General features: G+C 44.7%; 3 protein-coding genes across 11 annotated transcripts in view; 2 read left to right on the top strand and 1 right to left on the bottom strand.

Moving 5' to 3' along the window:
• LOC6552660 (collagen alpha chain CG42342) overlaps positions 1-13,920 on the bottom strand; it is a 70,271-nt gene extending 56,351 nt beyond the window's left edge. For 8 of the 9 annotated variants that reach the window (XM_026976050.1, XM_026976052.1, XM_026976051.1 and 5 more), the window contains exons 1-2: positions 13,730-13,920; positions 1,610-2,907 (exon numbers count right to left, since the gene is read on the bottom strand). In XM_026976050.1, coding sequence (XP_026831851.1) covers positions 1,610-2,399 — 790 coding nt within the window. In that variant the 5' untranslated portion in view covers positions 2,400-2,907; positions 13,730-13,920. Of the gene's footprint in view, positions 1-1,609; positions 2,908-13,718 lie in introns of all 9 variants that reach the window. The other variant, XM_015154735.2, reaches the window with a different exon arrangement.
• A 1,766-nt stretch (positions 13,921-15,686) lies between these two features.
• Positions 15,687-17,373, top strand: LOC6552618 (caspase-3). The gene is made up of 3 exons (XM_001979828.3): positions 15,687-16,061; positions 16,573-16,905; positions 16,979-17,373. The coding sequence occupies exons 1-3, from the start codon at positions 15,731-15,733 to the stop codon at positions 17,239-17,241; spliced, it is 927 nt and encodes a 308-aa protein (XP_001979864.1). The 5' UTR covers positions 15,687-15,730; the 3' UTR covers positions 17,242-17,373.
• Positions 17,374-17,476: 103 nt separating this feature from the next.
• On the top strand, positions 17,477-18,616 carry LOC6552619 (putative gustatory receptor 89a). Its single transcript, XM_001979829.1, has 2 exons — positions 17,477-18,385; positions 18,440-18,616. Exons 1-2 carry the CDS (start codon positions 17,477-17,479, stop codon positions 18,614-18,616), a joined length of 1,086 nt encoding a protein of 361 aa, XP_001979865.1.
• Positions 18,617-20,600: the final 1,984 nt, after the last annotated feature.

The raw sequence follows: 20,600 nt of genomic DNA, 5'->3' as shown, positions 1-20,600 counted from the left end.
GTTGTGAAAAGGCTGTGTCCTGGCGCCTGGCACGCGCTTATCGAGGATCCTTCTTCTGGCAAGAAACACTCTCTTTGTCTTTCCCTCTCGCTTTGAGTGGGTGAAATTTATTTATATGCAGTGACTTTGAAAAGAAACTTCGACCGTTGCCAGGCGGGCGAAACTTTCGACCTGCCAGCGCATCGATTATAAAACTTTTGGTCCTATCTCGTCTGCAGCTTCCTTCGCTGGAATTGGCGAAGTTGTTAAATAATTGCGTCGAGCGTTTACTGCCCTGTTGGCCCTGGCCCTGGCCCTGGTTCTGGTGTTGGTCCTGGCCCACGTTGCGTATGCGTCATATGCTCAATGCATGGCAGCGGGTATCTTAATCAGCGGGATTAGCCACAAAGTTTGTCCAGCAGCTTAGCGGCTGAGTTAATTGTGCGAATGTCAAGACAAATTGCGTTAATACAACGCAAGACTTCTGGCACAGAGCAGCTTCAGAACGGAATGGAATGGGAACAGGGAGCTGCAGCTGCCCCACACAATCGAGAGAAGGTCAGGGAGCTTATCCCGCCGCGTGAGTGCCGCAAAAGTTTTCAAAAAGTATTTTAAGCAAAATTTATGCAAACCACAAGGCAAACTGGCACTCTCCGAGTGCTTATTTATGCATGTGAGTGTGCGTGTGCGTGTGTGCCTAAGAGAGTGTGTCTGTGTGCGCGTGTGTGTGTGTGTGTGTGTGCCGGGGAGTGCTCTGCTAATCCCCGAGTAATCAAAGTTTCGGTAATGTCACCAGAGACAGGCAGCAGGCAAAGAAAAAAGCTGGAGAAAAACGTAGCCGGGAAAATTGGGAAAAACTGAAGGAAGGCACGGTGGCTACTCCACCTCCATCGCCGCTCCCCAATTTTCCCCATAAGATTGTGTGTTGGGAAAACACTTTTCCAATTAATGAAATCTCTAAACTGCCATAAATTTGGCCCGGACGCAAATAATTAAATTTCGTGGACCACACGAACACGCACAATAGGCTCACACAGACTGGCCCAACGACTTGTTGACTTCTGGCTGTATGTGTGTAGCTGCAGAAGTGTGCGTGTGTCTGACATTTCTGACCAATTGCGCGCTGACCGCAAATGTGGGCGGTTCATGTTCATGGCCAACATTGTGGCGACCAAATTGACAAGTCTTGCCAATGTGAAGGGAAAGCTTCTTTGTTAAAGAGGTCGAGGCGTTTAAAGGAATCACTCGTTTGTTAGCCAAAATGTGGAACTTAAAAACTAAGATTCGCATCGTTTCTCAGTAAAGTGCCAGCCCAATTATGACGTACTGAAAAGTATTATCAGCTAGCAAATTTGCGGTAATCAATATCTTCTAACTTCTAACTTCTTTTAGTAATGCACATTTTGTTCAATCCTGATATTTTTGTAATTTTCAAAAAGGTTTTATATATTTCAAAAAAGAGTATGTTTGCCAAACTTGAGCGTTTGAAAGAAACAAAAGATACTTCAAGAAGAATGAACACCACGTTGAACTAAGGATTTAGTTGTAGATTATATCGTTTGGGTATACCATCAAAGCGTAATGTTATGCTTAGATCATAAATCATAGATACTTTATGTCTTTAGCTCACCTGGCTGACACTGGCACTGTCCACCTCCACCTCCTCCTCCAGATCCTGCCTCTCCGCTGGCCGCTGCTGCCGCCGCCTCCGCTGCCTGGCGTCGCTGCTGGCGCCTCGTGAGCTGCAGATGCGAAACATCCCGTCGCAGGCGGTGCAGCTCCCGTCGCACGTGCAACTCGAGGTGCTTACTGCCGTTGCTGCTGTTGCTGTTGCCACTGTCTCTGTCGCCGGGATGAGTGGCCAAGACCTGGGTCTGTTCGGCGGGCCAGTGGAGCAGCTGCTGCTGCTCCAGTCGCAGCTCCAGCTCCACGATGCGGGCGTCCAGCTGTTGAAGGCGCTGCATCCGCTGCTCCAGCCGCGTCTGCCGCACATTGCCGTAAAGGGCGAAGCTGAAGGCGCACAGGCACAGCACGTAGCTGGCCACGTGCAGCAGGGATATGAAGCGGACTGTGGGGCGAGGTCGCTCCTTGCTGCTGCTGCTGCTGCTGCTGCAGCTGTTGTTGCTGTTGTTGCTGTTGTTGCTGTTGTTGCTGCTGTTGTTGTTGCTGCTGCTGCTGTTGTTAATGGGATGCTTACAGGGGGGCGGGGCCAGGCGACTAGCTACTGCTGCTGCGGAGGCATCCGCCGCATTGTGGCCCAGTAGCAGGCTCTGCTGTGGGGCTTCCACGGATGCTGTTGTTGATGTTGCTGCTGTTGCTGCTGCGGGGGATTCCCCGTTGCCACCCAATGGCTCCGACTGCGAGATGTCCTGGGCCATTGTCCTTGGACTGCCGCTGGGCGGCGCTTTGTGTTTGCGCATACTGCTGCGTCTTAGTTGGAAGGCTCTCCACGAACGAAAAACTCGCGTATGTTGCTGTCAGTTGAAGTGTCCTTGTGTCCTTGTGGCATCACAGAAAAAAAGCACAGCGATTGCACATATGCTGCACCGCAGTGGTTGCGCTTTTATTTTTTGTTTTCGTCTCTACTATTTCTTTTTCAACGTTTTTTTTTTTTTTTTGTTTGGGCAAGGCCTTCGAGTGATTTTCTATTCTTCGACTGCGGTAGTTGGCCAGCACATTGCGCCCCGTTGCTGCTGCAGTTTTCCGGGGGCCATGGAACGGAAAAACAACGCTAAACTTTTGCTGCTCGTGCCACTCGAGCGGGAAGTCCTCTCAGCTAGCAGGGCTTTGTTTTTGTCCTGTCAATCGCTGCTGTGGCAGCTGGTCCTCCCAGTCGTCGACAAGTCCTCGGTCCTGTTCCTCGGTTCGCACTTGTCCTTTCGGGGCTCTTCACATTGCAACTTATTTAGCTCTGCGTTCACTTTTCAACTGCAACGACATGGAATGAGAAGAAAAGTGAAAAATAAAGTTGGGCGAAACTTTTCTTAAGGGTGCGATACGATGCTACTATATATATACATTTTTTTTACCCCATGAATTATGTGCAAACTGGACCGTCAACGGTGTCGCCACATTTTCAATAATCAGCCAGGCTCGGCGGCCGGATGATGCCCCACCGTCGACTTGGCTTCACCGAAGTTCAACCACGCGAACCCGCCACGCAGCCAAGGCAACTGAGTTCAGTTCCAAGCACCTCGCAAGAATCGGGCAACCGAAACTTTTCGCACAAAACTTTTTTCTAGCTCAAGTAGCAGTAACAGCCACTGACAAAAAATACGACAAAAAAAAAAACGACGAGCATTAAAAAAGAAATACGCAAAGAACATGAAACAAATAAAAAACATCCGAAGCAGCAGCGACGGAGACGTGAAGAGGCATTTGACCCATGGACTTGTCGTGTCAAAAACATTTGTTGCCTTCAACTCTGCCCCACATGCCACCGCCAAAAGAAGGGGAAATTAGCGGGGCACGGGGGGCGTTTGGCAATACAAAAGTCATAAAGTGGAAATTATTGCGATGGGGCTTGCCGGAGGGGAAGACAACGAAACTGTAATGCTCTTTAGAGAAATGAAATGAGCTTGAGAACTTTTTAACAAGTTTTCCATATAAAGGAACAAAAAAAGCAACAGCTTTAAAAGTATGCCAAAGTTGACCAATATGGTAGCCCCTGGCAGAAGTTTTCGAAAAAGTTGAAAACTATAACTCAAGAATAATTAAAAGGAATTCTTAATGATACATAAGTGCTATTGCAGGGGCGGCATAATGAAGATCAGAAAGTCTATTTTAAACTCCATTTCTATCAATCGTATTTTCTCAGTACATATATGATCGATATACATAAGTATATGTAGTTATTGCGCAAATTCAAAATGACCGATTATAAAAACATATTTGAAGGAATTAAAGTTTCAAATATTTTTGCGGCCTAAATTGCTGATTTAACATTGCCACACCCACACAGTAGAGTCTTTCGCACATGCATACATATTTAATCATCTAATATTACGTATTTTCTGTGCGTTGGCATTGCGCAATCATGCGCTTAACAACCAAAACAACAATAAGAGGAGCCCAATAAAACTCAAAAAACAATCGTGCCATTGAAAAGGCCCCTCACCATCAACACCAAAAGGCAGGAGCCGCCGCAACCGCAAAAAGCGAAAATTGCGCCAAACCCGAAAAAAGCATAAAAGTCAAAAGGCCAATATCAAACAGAAGCACCATCGGCATCGGCATCGGCATCGGCATCGGCATTGGCATCGGGTCGAACACAACAATGGATATCCAAAGCCAGAGCCAGAGCCAACACCAACCACCTCCACCCGCCGAAAAACCCCTTGATTTCGAGTCAATGGAATGTTTGGAACACCCTAATAAAACTAATTGAAAGTCTTGTGCGCTCCGGAGCCAATAATGGCAAATGAAGACGACGATGATGAGAATGAGGATGAGGATGAGAATCATGATGAGGATGATGACGACGCCGCTGGCCGGGAAACAACAATAACGACTGCAAGGCGGTGGAGAAGCTTTTAATTTAACAAATAAGAGCATATATGGTTGTTCGTTGTTCGTTGTTCGTTCAGTGGCTGAGTTGAGCTGACTTTTCTAGCTGACACTGCAATTGGCTGGCTACTGAAATAACCCATTCCCTTGGCGGACGTCGAATACCCAGCATCTCTGCCATATCGATTTCGATTTTACACAATGTAGCTGGCAAAGGTTAATGCTATTCCGGCATTCCCGGACTGGGGACAGCTAACTCAATTTAAAATAAATTGATTTCAAATTTCGAGGAGCTCCATGGAGCGCAGCTTTGTCAATTACATGGGGAGTTTGAAGATTCGAATCGGTCAAGCAGCTCTAAAAAGTATGCTATGAATTTGTGCGTCCTGCCAAACCAAATTGAATTACACTGGTGTGTGTGCGGCCACTTAGCACACATACCGATAGGCGTGTGTGTGGATGAGTGCGTCCAGCTGGCAATTGAAAAATTTGATTTGGAATTGAAATGCAAATCAAGACGGAATTGAAATGGTTTTAGCCGGACTCCTAAAACGTAGTGGAATCCTGCCCAAGAGGCAAAAGCTTTCTAAGCCATCCAACAATGTTGAGTTAAGTGCCACACGTACGTGTGTGTTCGTGTGCCTGCATGTGTGTGGGTGTGGGTGTGTTGGTGTGGGTGTGTGTGATTTGTGTCCCTATCGGTGGGCGGGCAGCTACAGTCAATGGCTGTAAAAAGCTCAATTGCAATGCATTCAAAGGGATTATTGTCCTTATTTATATGGGTAAATTTATTCGTTACGCACAAATGCGCAAACCAAACCCAAATAACCCGAATAAGAACATGGCCACGGGTCCGGTTCGGTCGTGGCAAATAAAAACATGAAATGATGATGGCAAACAGCACACAAAGCAAAGAGCAAAGAGGGCCAAATCAAAGTAAATAAACAATAAAAATAATTGGGCCGTTAGCAACACATGTGCATTTTTCATCATCATCATCACCATCAGCATAGCCAACACCAACCCTAATATACATCGTCATCAACACGGTAGCCAACTTTAGAAGCATTACACTTGAAAAAAATAACATAACTTACTATGAAGCCTTCCACATTGTAATAACATTTCTAACTAATTTACTAAACATACTGCCTTTAACATTATCCTTCCTTTTCAAATTATTTTAGTCTGCATTTTCAGATTAAAAACATACAAATATCAAATAAGAAGTTATCAATTAAAAAGATACATCCCAAAAAGAACTTTTCAATGAAACAAATTCGGTTTTAAGTCCCTCTCATTTATCCGACATACCGCTTGTAGGAAATAGTTTAAGGTGTTCGCTGGAAATTTTATACTTTTCTTAAGGTGTAAGTTGTTCCTGCCGCCGGCAATATCAAAGAACTTTCTTGATGCCACTACAGAAGTAAGCAGCAGCAACAGCAACAACAATGGCGACAAGGAGCCCAACAACAAGAGGGAATCCCTGGCAGCTTCGTCTGGATTTTTGGGCGAGGCAATAAATAGTTGTCGTGCCATAAGGAAAATGCAAGAAGTGTTTAAGTTGCCTCGTTTCCCTTTCCCAGCTTTTCTTCACTTCTTTTTTTTTTTTTTTTGGCAGCCAGGACCCGTAACCCCCAACCCCTTGTTCAGCAGTGTGAAGCGTCATTTCCTCTCCCATCCTGGCTCCCTTTTTTTCCTGCTCCATCATTTAAATTGAAAAATATTGAGGAAGCTGAAGTAGGGAAGTTTCTTGAAGTTAACTGAAATAGGGCCAAGAAAGGACGACAATGTTGCAAGTAAAGTGGGTGGTGGATGGTGGGCGTTGGGCGTTGGGCGGTGATGGAATGAATTGGCAAACTTTCGATTTTGTGAGACAGCAACCATTGAAAGTGTTGAGCCATTTCGATTTTGATTAAGGGTCCGCTGGAAGGAACCTTAGAAAAAAGTTGCAGGCAAGCAAGCTGGCTGTTGGTTGGGAATTTGAATATCTTTAGCCGGGTATTTAAAAAGAATGAGTTGCCGTAAATGAACTTTCAACAACATAAGAAAGCAACCTATTTGCAGAAGACAAGATTACCCTAAACAAGACCATTAAATTCTATTTCCTAGAAATGAAATCCCGGAAAAGTTTGGAGCTGCGTAGATCCTCATAAAACAAGCATACTTTATAACATTTTACGCCCTGCCTATTGGTCCCATTCAACTGGTCCTTTGAGATATTCCTGCACTTTTTTATGTCAGCTCTCTAGTTTAGGATTAAACGATGCGAGTCACTGGATACACTGGGTATCTTGGTGTTAGCTTTAATGTCCGTAAAAAAATACTTATGTGTGCGTCGTTTACTATTTCCCTATAATTTTTACAGCTTGTTCTCATGTAGATGCGGTTGCTGCTACTCCAAACAGTTTGGGGATTTTCTTTTTATGTGCCTGCTTTTACAACAGGCAGCTTTTACACACAAACTATTAGTGCAATTCATTGGCAAGCCTTGTTGTTGCTATTGTTTATTTTACTGTTTGTGTTCTTGCCTCTTTGTGGGCGTTCCTGGCAACACAGATGGGCGTGGCCGCCTCGGAAAGCGAGTATGAGTATGTGTGTCCACATTTGGTAAAGATTTCCAGCTGAAGTCGCCCTTGGGAGAAATTACTTAATTTTGGAATTTCAATTTAGCACTTAGACAGGAAACATGGCACCAAGGAATGGACCCAGACGGAAGGCGAATACCAAGGGTGAGGGGTTTTGAGGACGTTACTCAAGAACTGAGACTGTAGTGGTGCGGTTTGGGAAGTGATTGTGTGTGTGTGTGTGTGTATGTCTGCTTGTAAAAACTCAGCTTACACATGCTGTGACTCTTAAAAATTTCCGGAATTTTGGCACGCAATGTTTACTTTTGTTTTCTTTGCTACCCGACAGCCTTTACTCCTTTTTTTTTGACTGCCCGCTCGCGCTGCAGGATTTTTTCCAACCTTCTATGCTTTCCATTGCACTGGTATTCCCTTCTTATGGCCACCATTCACTTAATTTGATTTCATTTGAGGCAGCAAGGTGCTTAACAACCTTAACAGGAATCGTAATTAACTCTTGGCCCACACATTCCTGTAAATGCTTCGTTTAACCAACTCCAATAAATGTCCCTTCGTGCACTGAAAAACTTCAGTGGTAATTTAAGTTTAAAAATAATTTTCTGTTAACATAAATTGTATAATTTGGACCCATACTTTCATCATATCACTTTACTCAATTAAATGCGTAAAACTCTTAAGTGAATCTTTTTTGTTAGTAAAAGGATTTCTAGATTTTCTTTTAATTATTTCGAGTATATCTGGACTCATTAAAAATTTGTAATTTCACATATCAACGTAATAATGAACCATTTTTGTTCGTGTATCTCTTTATATTTGCAGCTGGCACACAGGAAAAAGTCACACTTAGTCAGTGAGGTAAAAGTCGCCTACTGCCAACCGGTGATCCCACCCATTTCCACTTCGTTTTTAACCCTTTCTGGTTTCCATTCAGAAACTCCTTTGACTCACTGTGCGGTGAGCGAGCGAGTTTGTTAAACAGTGTAAAGTTACACGCAACTAAGCACTTAACTGCATAAAAGCTCGAGCACAGAAGGCGAGTGCAAGGTGGGTTATAATAAAAGGTGGAATGGCGGAGCGTGGAGCGTGGGGTGTGGGGTGTGGCGGGTTTGGGGAGGAGGAGAAACCACAGGCGGGGCAACCTTCAACTTGCAACGCTTGACTTTGCGTGCGTTTTTATGAATGAGTTGGCGCCGAGAGAAGCAACAAATGTAAATCCGCGACCCCGTTGAAAGGTCGTCCAACGGACTGGCCAGGCCCGCAGGGCCACCACCGCCTCCACCCGCTCGTCTGAGGCGCAAATTGAAGCACAAACCCGGACGAGGAGAACATAAAACGATGTCCAGACGGGTTGCTAAAGAGCTGTGGCTATGTAAACAGACACAGCTGGACATTCGCCAGGGGACCAGGGGTTCTTGGTCTCCGTCTCCGTCTCCGTCTGCTCCTACTTCCCCGTCCCCTTCGAGTCCGCTCCTCTGGCTTTGCCCATTTCATTCTCTGTGTGGCATTGTCATGTTGCGGCTAAGGCGGGTTAAAGGCTTTGAGCTGTTGGACATCAATTGCGCTCTGATCTGGCTCTGAAGGCATAGGAAAGCGCTTAACTTCTGCACTGAAGGCGCACGAGTTGCCAATGAAAATGCAACCTGAGCTGGAAAAGGCCCCACATCGTGGGAAATGGCATAGAGGCAGAGAGTACATAGAGGTGAATGAGATGTGATAGTCAGATAGTTAGATGAATGGTCGATAAATCTAGCTGGCTTCTGGGGCACACTGAAATAGATTCAAATTCCCAAAGCTGTGCGTTCTAGCATTCTGTTTAGATCGAAAACAGTTACCTTCTCTGGCAATTATTCTTTTCTTTCAAACAAATTTCTCAAGAATCGTTTAAAATCCGAAATAGCCATTACTCATCAGGCAGCGATAATCTGGCCATAAGTCCCCAGACCCAAAGTATTGACAATCCCGGAATTAAGCTGACCGCTTTGATCTGACAGATTAAGTGTTGAAAGGGACAAATTCAGTTTTGTATAATAAACGCAACACCACCTCGAACAGAGCTATAAATATGTATGTCTTCCACTATTAAAAAATTACTTTACAATTATTAATAAGCGTAAATTAAAGGTGTGCCTGCTGTAAGAACTACCATCACTACATGTTGTAAATTTTAATGGGAACTGAATGAACTGGATGGTCCGTAAAATGTTGTCTCATAGCTCATCCAGCCTCGTCTGTGCCACCAGTTCGTTGCGGCCAAAAGTGCAAGGTAACCGCAAAGGGAAAGAGTTGCCAACGGAGTTTCCGCCCTCGCCCGTCTGCACCCGTCTGCGTCCCTCGCCAATTTAAATTTCCACATAAGCTTTTGCACAGACTTTTCGGCTTGGCATTTAAGTAATTTGTTGCCTGCAACCTGTGGGCTTCCACCAGCCACCCATCGGATCGCACGCCTTTTCCCTCTGTTCTCGTCCTCATCCACGTCCACGTCCACGTCCAAATCCGTCTCCTCTTTCCGTCTGCATACATCTGCCGTCGCCGTCATTGGTTGGTAATTTTTCACTGGCTGACAAGATGTCGCCTTTCCGGCGACGTGGTTGCTGCCGTTGCATAATTGCTTTGTGGTTAAAGGATTATTTACTTTTTTCCAGCAACGCCCATTACCATCAGTCGGCGGGCTTCGTACTGCTCCCGGATGCCTGCTGACTCACTTAAGACACAGTTTGTCGTCGTCACTAAGCCGTCGGCTTGCGCTGATTTGGGCTTAAATGCATTCAGCTCATTTAATTTGCAGTGCACCGCAGAAACCCGCAGAGCCCGCTTATTCGTATACCCTCCACACCAGCAAAAGGTATCTTTACTTTGCAAATGAGTTTTTGTGGCCTTTCTTTATGCGTTTCAAGCCAGGAATATTAGAATAATGGCTAAATTAGTTTTCTCCTTTCATTGAGATTGTGCTCATTTCAAAACCTGATTTTCCAGCTAGTATTTTATATTTCGACACATTAAATGTTTGACTAATTCATAAAGAATGATTTGAGCATCTTATCTTCTGAAGACGATCTTTATCGTTACCCTGGACTACTTTTCAAACCGGTAAAAGCGAATTTGCTGTCGAATGGAAGTACGAAAAATTATGACATACTAAATAAAGAAAACATGTAGCAAGCATTACATCTATCTGAAGTTCTCTAAATAAAATAGTAAGGGTGTTTAAACCACGCAATTCGCTAACACATTTTGAGCAGTATAGTTATATTTTAAAGTCCCTTTCTACCCAATAAATTCAATATTTTTAATTTCGAACCACAAACATATATATTTTTAAGGGCATATCGACTTCAGTGTTTGAATCTAACGAACTTTGTCATGTTTCCTTTTTGCTTGGTCTGCCTGTCTCCCTTTTTTAGCGCTGATGTCTCACAAATTATATAATTAAGTTAAAGTGAGCGGCGGCGGGCAATTTACGAGCAGCTCCATCGGCTCCCAGCCGGCAGCTCCAACTCGCCGCACGATGGATGGATGGATGGATGGATGGGGCATCCGACTGGCTAATGGGCAATGGGTAATGGGTAATGGGTAATGGTTAGAGGGTACTGGATAGTGGATACTGGGTGTACGCTAATTTCTTAATTCTCACCTTCCGCTCGCAGGGCGGACGTGGACCATTCCCGTGTGAAGGCGGCATCGGCATCGGCAGCGGCAGCCCCAAAAATAGCATTTCCGTATTGCCATGTCTATCATGACTTTTATTGTTGAATGAACCCTCCGGACTGGCGGCTGGCACGCCAGCAATAGTCCGAGTGCCCATCCGATTCCCGGTCGGTCCAGGTCCAGAGCCATGCCCACCAGTCCCTTCACCCGCCCCCTTTCACGCTGAAACCCCCATTTCGGCTGATTGCTGTTCATTCGCGCGTTAAATGTGGACCGTTCGAAGCGGAGTGGATGCTGCGCTGATGCTTTTGAAAGCAAATGCCCCATCTCGCTTCCATTCCATTCCAGTCCAGCCCAACCCAGTCCAGTCCAACCCCTTCTCGCCCCCAACTACTGATATACTGATATATTTTCCTGGACTATTCTTTGACTCTACTACACGAGTATATCTCTCGCCCCGGCTCACTGGGCGTTTAGTGTTCAATTTAGCGTCATAATTTCGTTTATTGCACGGCCTGCTCCCCAGTTCCAAAATCTTCGGCTCTGCTGTCAAGTGTTTTTGTTGAGTTCATCAAAATTGTCGCTGGCCAACGATGACATCCACTTAACGCAATTTTCAGCGCTGAAAGAGCCGAGAGCATCACTGCCACCGGCAGCTCCACTCGAGAGTCATTCATTCATTCGTTCAAGCCGCTCCTAAGCATCCATTCATGCCGTCATTCAGCCATTCACTCACACTCATTTCACACCATTTACAGCTAGAGTTACAATTAATGTTTGTGTTTGCCTGTCTCCCGCATTTTTTGCCACCCTCCCCCAACCGAAGATAGAAAGTAAGAACATCAAAGGGCGCCCCGAAAATGAGGAGAAGTCAACCGTCAAGTGCCAGCGCCACCCAATCTTATCTTAAAGCTGCAAAAGCTTGAATATTTAATAATTGCTCAGCTGAAGTTCATAAAACCGGGCAAGAAGCCCCCGAGGAATATGGCCAAAACGTGCCCCAGGGGAATACCCTGAATGGAAAGGGGTCGAGGGATAGCAGCCAAAAGCGCAGCCTTAGCCCGCTCATAAATGAATGTTGCTAGCACAGAATTTGCACCTCCAGCATCCTGTGGCATGACGGCATGACTGGCGTGCCTCTGGCCCAGCTGCGGCATGCCCATGCCCATAAAGTATCTTGAATATTTCAGGTGTGCTAGCAATTTAAGGGCCTCCGTCGCATTCAGTTGCGGGTTCATTAGATGTCCACTGCAACTTCATTTGCAGGGGCGCAAAAAAGTGGCATCAATCGCGGCGGCCTTTTACCCTGCCAGCTGGTTGGTTGCCAACTTGATGTCGGTATACCTTGGATTTCAGGGCTTAGAAATGGGCAAGGGTACATCGCGGTTTATGGGGAATACCTTTCAAAGGTGTTGAGTCCCATTAAACAACACGTTTTAACACACTTAAGCTAATCCAATTAGACTCTGTATCTTTCTTAGGTCTTAACTCGCTCCACTCCTTGTAAAATAACTACATATATGATTTGAGACCTTCGGATTTAATTGATCCCGAAAAAATAAAAGGAATGATGTTACGACTATATGCAAACAATAATATTTAAGTAATACATCCAACATTTTTCGAGCAAAATAAAGCCAGTCTTAATTAATTAAAGATAATATTGTACACAGGTGCAGAGAAATGCAACGTAAAGTTTGATTTCGTATACACCCTGAAAGGTATTCAATGTTTTTAAGGCATAGGAACCCACTTAAAAAATTTAATTGAATATTATGGTACCCAAATATGATGTTACGATGCTGTTATTATGCAAATAATAATATTCAAGTAGAACATCCAACATTTTTCGAGAGAAATAAAGCCAGTCTTAATTAATTAAAGATAATATTGTACACAGGTGCAAAGAAATGCAAAAAAAAAGTTTACACCCTGAACGATATTCAATGTTTTTAAGGCATAGGAACCCACTTACAAAATTTAATTGAAGATTATGGTACCCAAATATGATGTTACGACTATATGCAAACAATAATATTTAAGTAATACAACCAACATTTTTCGAGAGAAATAAAGCCAGTCTTAATTAATTAAAGATAATATTGTACACAGGTGCAGAGAAATGCAACGTAAAGTTTGATTTCATATACACCCTGAAAGGTATTCAATGTTTTTAAGGCATAGGAACCCACTTAAAAAATTTAATTGAATATTATGGTACCCAAATATGATGTTACGATGCTATTATAATGCAAATAATAATATTCAAGTAATACATCCAACATTTTTCGAGAGAAATAAAGCCAGTCTTAATTAATTAAAGATAATATTGTACACAGGTACAGAGAAATGCAACGTAAAGTTTGATTTCGTATACACCCTGAAAGGTATTCAATGTTTTTAAGGCATAGGAACCCACTTAAAAAATTTAATTGAATATTATAGTACCCAAATGCCCCGTGTTCTTGACAAAGGGCCTAATGAAATCCAAGTACCCGGCAACCCAACTTTTGGCATCCCAACTTGTTGTTATGGTTTTTTATGCTGCTCTTATTTTTTGGCTGCAGAGGCTTAGCCTGCGACGACGTCAGAATTTCAATGTTTTTTTAGTTCTTTTTGTTTGTGCCAAGCCTGTTAATCTATTTTTTATGCGCTTTGTGAGGGCATTCGCCTAAAAGCTAGCTGAGCATTTTTTTCTGTGTTTTTGTGCTTCCTTTCGGCGGCCTGTTGGTTTTCTGCTTTTGATTTGATTTCGTTTTCGTTTCGCATTGTACATGTACACATGTACTATGTGCATGTGTGTGGTTTGCCGTTGGAAGCAGCCCCGAAAAAAAGAAGGTTTTTGTTTTCTTTTGTGCCCTGGGCCAGCGGCCAGCCACCCTAATTTGTTGTTGTTTTTTGTTTGTCAACCTTTTTGCATACAAAGCGCACACACGCACACATTCTAAATGAGATTTAATGCACCCCGCTTATTATAAGCAAACAGTTTGTTTGGCTCACCTCCTACGTACTTTTTTGCACTTTTTGCTCCGTTATAACTTGCTATGTTCTCCTCTTCCACGTTCGCCGCTTGTGCCGCTTCCTTTTCACTGCACCTTCTTACTGATTTGGGGCACTTAACATAATTTAATTTCGGCAACTATAAATTACAACTCCTTGCACTTGGCACACATTCAACACTGAAGTTGTTGTTGCTGCTCAAAACATTCTCCTTCTGCTTTCTATCTTCCGCTTTATCTCATCCCGCTCATCCCGCTTCTGCAAAGGACAACAGAGAGGGGCGGGGAAAAACACACGCCCGGAGGATAGGATCCCGCGACCCTTTGAAATGCGAATTTTCCCGATTTCCCGAATTTTTCTCCGACACGCAAACACGTCCGCACTGGGCAACACATACAACGCTTTTGGCGTCGCTGTTTTGGTTTTGAATTTGGGTTCCCGTTCGAGCAGGTCCGTGTTCGAATCGCGCCGGTTCGAGTTCGAATCGAACTTAAGAGAGCAGGCTGGAAGTAAGAGTTTTGAGGTTCCGTTTTTAGGTATGTTATATGACTAATTGGAAATCGAATTGCACCAATTGATTAAAGCAATTAGAGAAAGAAATTTGTCAATCATTGAAAAAACAATAACTGCTGAATTGTTCACACATAATAATTGTTGTCACGAATGGCGGAGAAAGCAGCAACAAAAACACGATCAACCGGTGGGAGGAAGTACACTGCACTCACAGAAATGCTCCCAGAACAATGTAATTGTGGTTTTTATCGCTATATATTCTATATTCTATATCCACAGGCAAATATTTAAGAAATAAATGCTTGGTTTCTTATTCGAATTAACTTAAATACCATAATTCCGTAACTTAAGTTATTCAAGGTACCTTAACTTTTCCGTTATTAAAAGATTAAATTTAAAATAATTGAGGAATTTAAAACTGTTCGGTGTCCACATGCTCGGAAACCTACACTTTAAAAAGATACGAATCAGGGCGTACATAAATTTCAGGTGAAACTTTGCATTGTTATTCCAAAAAAAGTGCGTCTGATAAATCATTTCATTCAGTATTCAGCAAGTGCAGCTCGGAATCCCGACTCAATAAATCTCCCCCTTTCCCCGCACCTCTGGAGCTGCGAGATAAGAGCAGATTTCAGGTCACTGGAGGGGCAGCAGCTGCTTTCGGTGGCCAAGGCCCCTCGAGAATCAAAGGCGATTGTTCTGGTTCTGAAAAGCCGGCTAAACAACTTTCCTGCGCCCCGCCCACTGCGTTCTTAGCTCTTCAGAGTCAGCCGACAGAAATATGGATGTCGCTAATTGTAATTACATATCAATTATAATTGGCATCCAATCAGGAATCAGGGGTCGTGGGAGCCGCTTTGTTAATTAGCCGCAATTGTTGTTATGTGCCACATGTTTCCAGCTCTCTCTTATAAATCATTATGGAGCATAATCTCTTATATAAGGCATTAAATCGCACAGCACTTTCTCTCAGTACGGTACAGTGCGGTACATGTTATAAGGGACTGCTGAGACTTCAGGACGCCATACTCATTTCCGGTTTCCGTTGCTTTGTGTGCGTGAAAATTTGAATTGCGTGGCAAAGTTGAGTTATTGCGCATCTGAGTTTTATTGAAAACACATTAAGAAATCCCCAGTAGAAGCGACACTTTCGCCGGATGTTGCCAATTTCCCTGGCGAGCGCCCCCTTTTGTGGGCGTGACCCGTCGCGGAAATCAAATTGTCTGGTGCAATGGCAAAGGGAATTGTATTTCGCTGCCAATAAACGTAACATCCCCTCGAGCTGGCTAATCAACGTTGGGCAAGAGCCCGAAAAATACCGCGGAGAGCGAGTGAAGAATCCACCACAGCAAGCTGGAGCTGATAAGACGGCTGCATTGATTAGATAAGATGGTAGGCGAATACCAGCGGCAGCGGCAGCGGGAGCTTTTTTCGTTCGATAGCTGAATTCTTCTAATCGCAATTAGTCACAGGTTGCCAAGGCGCGCGGTCGGTCAGAAATGGACGACACCGACTTCTCGCTGTTCGGGCAGAAGAACAAGCACAAGAAGGACAAGGCGGATGCCACGCTGGTGGCCAAGACGCCCACCTCGGAGCTGGACCTCAAGAGGATCATAATCTCGCGCCCCACCAACGAGGACACATACGAGAACTGCCCCCGGGCGGGCGTTGCGCTCATCCTGAACCACAAGGACGTCAAGGGGCAGAAGCAGCGGGTGGGCACGGAGCGGGATCGCGATGACATGGAGGCGACGCTCCAGAGGTTCGGATTCGATGTGCGCACCTTCGACGATCTGACCTTCTCCGAGATCAACGACAAGCTAAAAGAGGGTGAGTCTGCACGGTGGCACAGAGTCACCGGGGTAACCATAAGTACTCGAAGTACTGTATCTACCAACGGAATCTAGCTTACTTCCGTACTCCACGGTTGAATTGGGATTCATTTATTTCCTTATGCCATATATAAGCACATATTTACTGCCTCACAACTGAAACAATCGCTGTGATAGTTATTAAAATCTAGCTCTACTGACAAGGTTCAAGGTTCCTCGAAGCTGGTGACATATTGCAAGCATATGACATATATAACATATATCTTATCATTATCAAAACAAAGTCACTATTTTTACGAGTGCAATAATTAATCAGTAATCGGATTTTGACCAATCTAAAGGCAGCAAAAACTACTCTTTTGTTTGAGCGAATAACAAACGTTTCAGAAAGATGTATCGTGCATTATTGCACCACATAGTTTTCTTTGAAGATAGTGAGAAATGAGTTTATAAGTCAGTTCATGGTGTCGCTTTTTAATGCTCTACTAAAGATACTCCACTAATTTCAGTTGCTCGCGAGGATCACAGTGAAAACGACTGCTTTGTGCTGGCGGTGATGTCGCACGGCACTGAGGGAAAGGTCTACGCGAAGGACATGTCATATCCTGTGGAGCGCTTGTGGAACCCCTTCCTCGGCGACAACTGCAAGACGCTCAAGAACAAACCCAAGCTCTTCTTCATCCAAGCCTGTCGCGGAGCCAACCTGGAGAAGGCCGTCGAGTTCTCCAGCTTCGCAGTGATGACCAGGGAACTGGTCCCGGAACCCGCTGCCGCCGTTCAGCCCATCACCTATGCCATTCCCAGCACGGCGGACATGCTCGTCTTCTATTCCACCTTCGACAGTGAGTGTTTATATCCTTTACTTATATCTACTAAGTGCATTATAAATGTCAAGTACTCGCCTGCTGCTTTCAGAATTTTTCTCATTCCGGAACGTTGACGACGGCTCCTGGTTCATCCAGAGCCTGTGCCGCGTCCTCGACCAGGCCGCCGCCAACGAAGCTGCCACGTCGGAGGGCGCCGAGCTGCTCCGCCTGCTGACCGCCGTGAACCGGAAGGTGGCCTACGAGTACCAGTCGAATACGAAGAACGAGGCCCTCAACCAGATGAAGGAAATGCCCAACTTCATGTCGACGCTGACCAAAACGTTCCAGCTGCGTGTTAAGCCCAAGACCTGATATCCGGTCACGGAATCAGCGTCAATCCAATCGGGACTGTGAGTCAGTCGGTGGGTCAAGAACGAGGGACACTCTTTCATTTAATCGTAATGTTTGCAATTCGTTAATAGAAATACATATCGATGGCACTTATCTACAATTGGCTTAGTTCCCTTGGGCCAGCGATAACGAGCTGGTTGACAAGTAAATAGCTTGAAGCCGCGTTCAGTCGGCCGGGAGGTCAGTTGCCCGGAAAATGTCGCGATTGCCGCATGTCTGCGGTCTCTGTTTGCTGCTTAGATTGTGGCAGTTTTTGGCCTTGGCCCCGTTCCGCACTGGGGGGCCAATGGGCGCCAGGTGCCAGCGATGGGTGACCTTGATGGCGGTCCTCAGATGGCTCCTGCTCGCATCAATGGCCCCCTTTGTGCTGTGGAAGAGCGCCGCCATGTATGAGGCCACTAATGTGCGGCACTCGAGGGTCTTTAAGACAATAGCTTTGGCCACCATGACGGGTGATGTCTGCATTTCGCTAGCCCTGCTGGCAAACCACCTTTTGAAGCGCCGGCAGTTGGCCAATTTGGTAAATGACTTGGCCAGATTGCATCGCCGGAGAAGACTGGGCTGGTGGTCCACTTTGTTCCTCTGGCTAAAACTGCTCCTCTCCCTCTACGACCTGCTGTGCAGTGTGCCATTCCTCACAGGAGCAGGTGCTCGTCTGCCCTGGTCTCAGCTCCTGGCCTATGGAGTCCAGCTCTACTTTCAACACGTGGCCAGTGTCTATGGCAACGGAATCTTCGGCGGAACACTTCTAATGCTAGAGTGCTACACCCACTTGGAGCGCGAGGAAACCAACCTGGCCGGACTTTTGCGGAGGGAAGACAGATGGCTGAGACTGGTCCGAAGATTCGTCAGGGTCTTTCAGCTGGGCATATTTCTGCTGGTCCTTGGCAGCTTCGTCAACATTATGGTCAATATCTACGCATTTATGTCCTACTATGTGTCGCTGCACGGAGTTCCCCTGACCATATCCAATAATTGCCTTGTCCTGGCAATCCAACTGTATGCAGTCATTTTGGCTGCTCATCTTTGCCAGGTGAGGTCAGCTGAATTGCGAACAACATGCTTGCAACTGGAATATGTGCCCGAAGGATTGAGCCAGGAGCAGGTGGGTGTATCCAATAAAATGTAATGGGCCTAATTTTCGATGATATTTTCTCAGGCCATGGCTTCGACTCCATTTCCTGTGCTCACGCCCACTGGCAATGCCAAGTTTCGTATTTTGGGCGTCTGCAACTTGGACAACTCGTTTTGGCTCTTCTTGGTCTCGTATGCCATGAACTTCATAGTGGTTATCCTGCAGACCAGCTTCGAGCACATAAATCATGGTGAAATCTAAGAACGAAATTCTGGGAGCAGTTCGCTTTATATACTGAAATGGAACTCCCTATCTACTCATCCACAGTTCCTATAGCATATGTTTCGTAATTTAATACGCTTATATGTCATAATTGCTTGTCGAATACAAACGATTAATTTATTTTTCTCCTTTTAAATAGTTTTTATCTATTTGTTTATTTTTATAAATGATTTTTATTAGATTTCTCAGTGTACTTGAGAGTGGCGCCAGAGAGCAACTATGGAAACTGCGGCGGTTTCTGGAAGTAACTTTTTTCTGCTAGGTGGCGCTGTGTAGTTCCAGAAACAGCCAACGCAATGGAAAAGCAGCACTAGACACGAATTTTCGAGCGGGCAGTTTGAAATGTATCTTTTGTCCATATGGATATTAATATTGAATGAATAAATTATAATATCTTTTGTAGTTTAAGCAATATCATGAATTAAAGACAAAATAAATCAAAGCGTTGATTTTTTTGTAAGTTGCGTGTGGACTATATTTTTGGCATTTTCGCACATTTTAAACTTAATGAATTTAAGTAGAGCAGGTGGACTTGACTAAGCATTCGGTGTAATCTCGATTTTATCAAACGAAGATTGATGGACATAAACTCCATTCAATACATTTTTGTCGCTTTTGCTTGCGCGATCAGTCGCATTTGTGAATTTTGATATGATATTTGTGAAATGCTTTTGTCACTTGAGTAGCCATTGCGTAAACTGGAAATGAAAGTGGGAGCCAGCAAATCCGAAAAACTAGTTGAAATAGATTTGCAGTCGAAAAACATGAAATCGTTTATCTCTGCCACCAAACTGCAGATTATGATGTCTATAATTGATCATTAATTGCCATTGGCTTGGGCCGAAAAACAGAAAGTTACACAACGTGTACGAGCATATTGTAAGGCAGCGGCTTAAAAAGAAAAGAAGGAATGTTAAATGCAAATGTTCAGTTCAATCTGTTATGTTTTGAAATCCCTTTAACCCAGCGATGCATACCCAATTTGCTGCTTGCCTCACTTCGAATCCAATGACTGATGTGTAATCTGATATGGCAAGCTAGTTGAACGATTAGCATATCGACTTACCCACCACCTCGGTCTTCCTGCTTTCACTCGCCGACTTCTCGACCAGCCCTCGCTGATTAGCATTGATTCTGCCAGCGAAGAGTTGTGGCTAACCACCAGCGATTCCAGAAGCCAGGAGCATTCGCACGCGCCAATTTTCCAAGCCGCTGACTCGATCGGTTTGGCTCTTCAAGAGGCCTGCGCTACACTGCAAGATCCACTGTAGTCGGTCTTTAATGTACTAATTAAGCTATGTTCTAGCTTCTCGTTTTACGACAACACTTCATAAAATATGTTTCACCACAATCTAGAGCGACTTCTCTAAACAGTTACCTATTACTTTAAGCACTTTTTCATAGACCTCTAAAATGACGGCGATTTCAAGATACTTAACATTCCGCTTTACAAGTTTGAATTGATTAAATATTGTTCAAGTCTGCTGGGCAACTTCTTTTCTGCCAGTGCATGGGCTTGCGTAGGTTGTTGTGGGCTGTCGGTCAGTCGCAGCTGGTGCTTTTGCTTCGACTTCGTCTCCACTCAGGTGTTATGTAAAGCTATTAAACCGCATAATGCAAACGCTGCTCAGTCTTTCAGCCTCTCTGTCTTTCTTCTTCGGCCTTTCTGCGCGGCGGGCTCGTTAGCATTTCTCCACCACCTATGGGCCCTCCGCTGGTTCTTTTGTTCTTGGCAGCGGCGCATCGACTCAAACTTAGATATGAGCAAGAACCGTTAAGAGGCCTTTATTGCAACTGCAACGGTTCCCATATTCATTCGAATCATATTGGATTCACTGCGGATTATCGCCATATTGTCTATATTGCGGCCGTGTTTTGTCTGAATTTTGACTTGCTAGTTCGGGCTTTCCACTGCGGCAGCTTGGTCAACATCAACATCACCATCACCATCAGCATCTCCACC

This window comes from Drosophila erecta, unplaced genomic scaffold, assembly GCF_003286155.1.
Source record: "Drosophila erecta strain 14021-0224.00,06,07 unplaced genomic scaffold, DereRS2 tig00000000-arrow-pilon, whole genome shotgun sequence".
In the NCBI taxonomy this organism is placed as follows: Eukaryota; Metazoa; Arthropoda; class Insecta; order Diptera; family Drosophilidae; genus Drosophila; species Drosophila erecta.
This window is presented reverse-complemented; position numbering and strand designations above follow the sequence as displayed.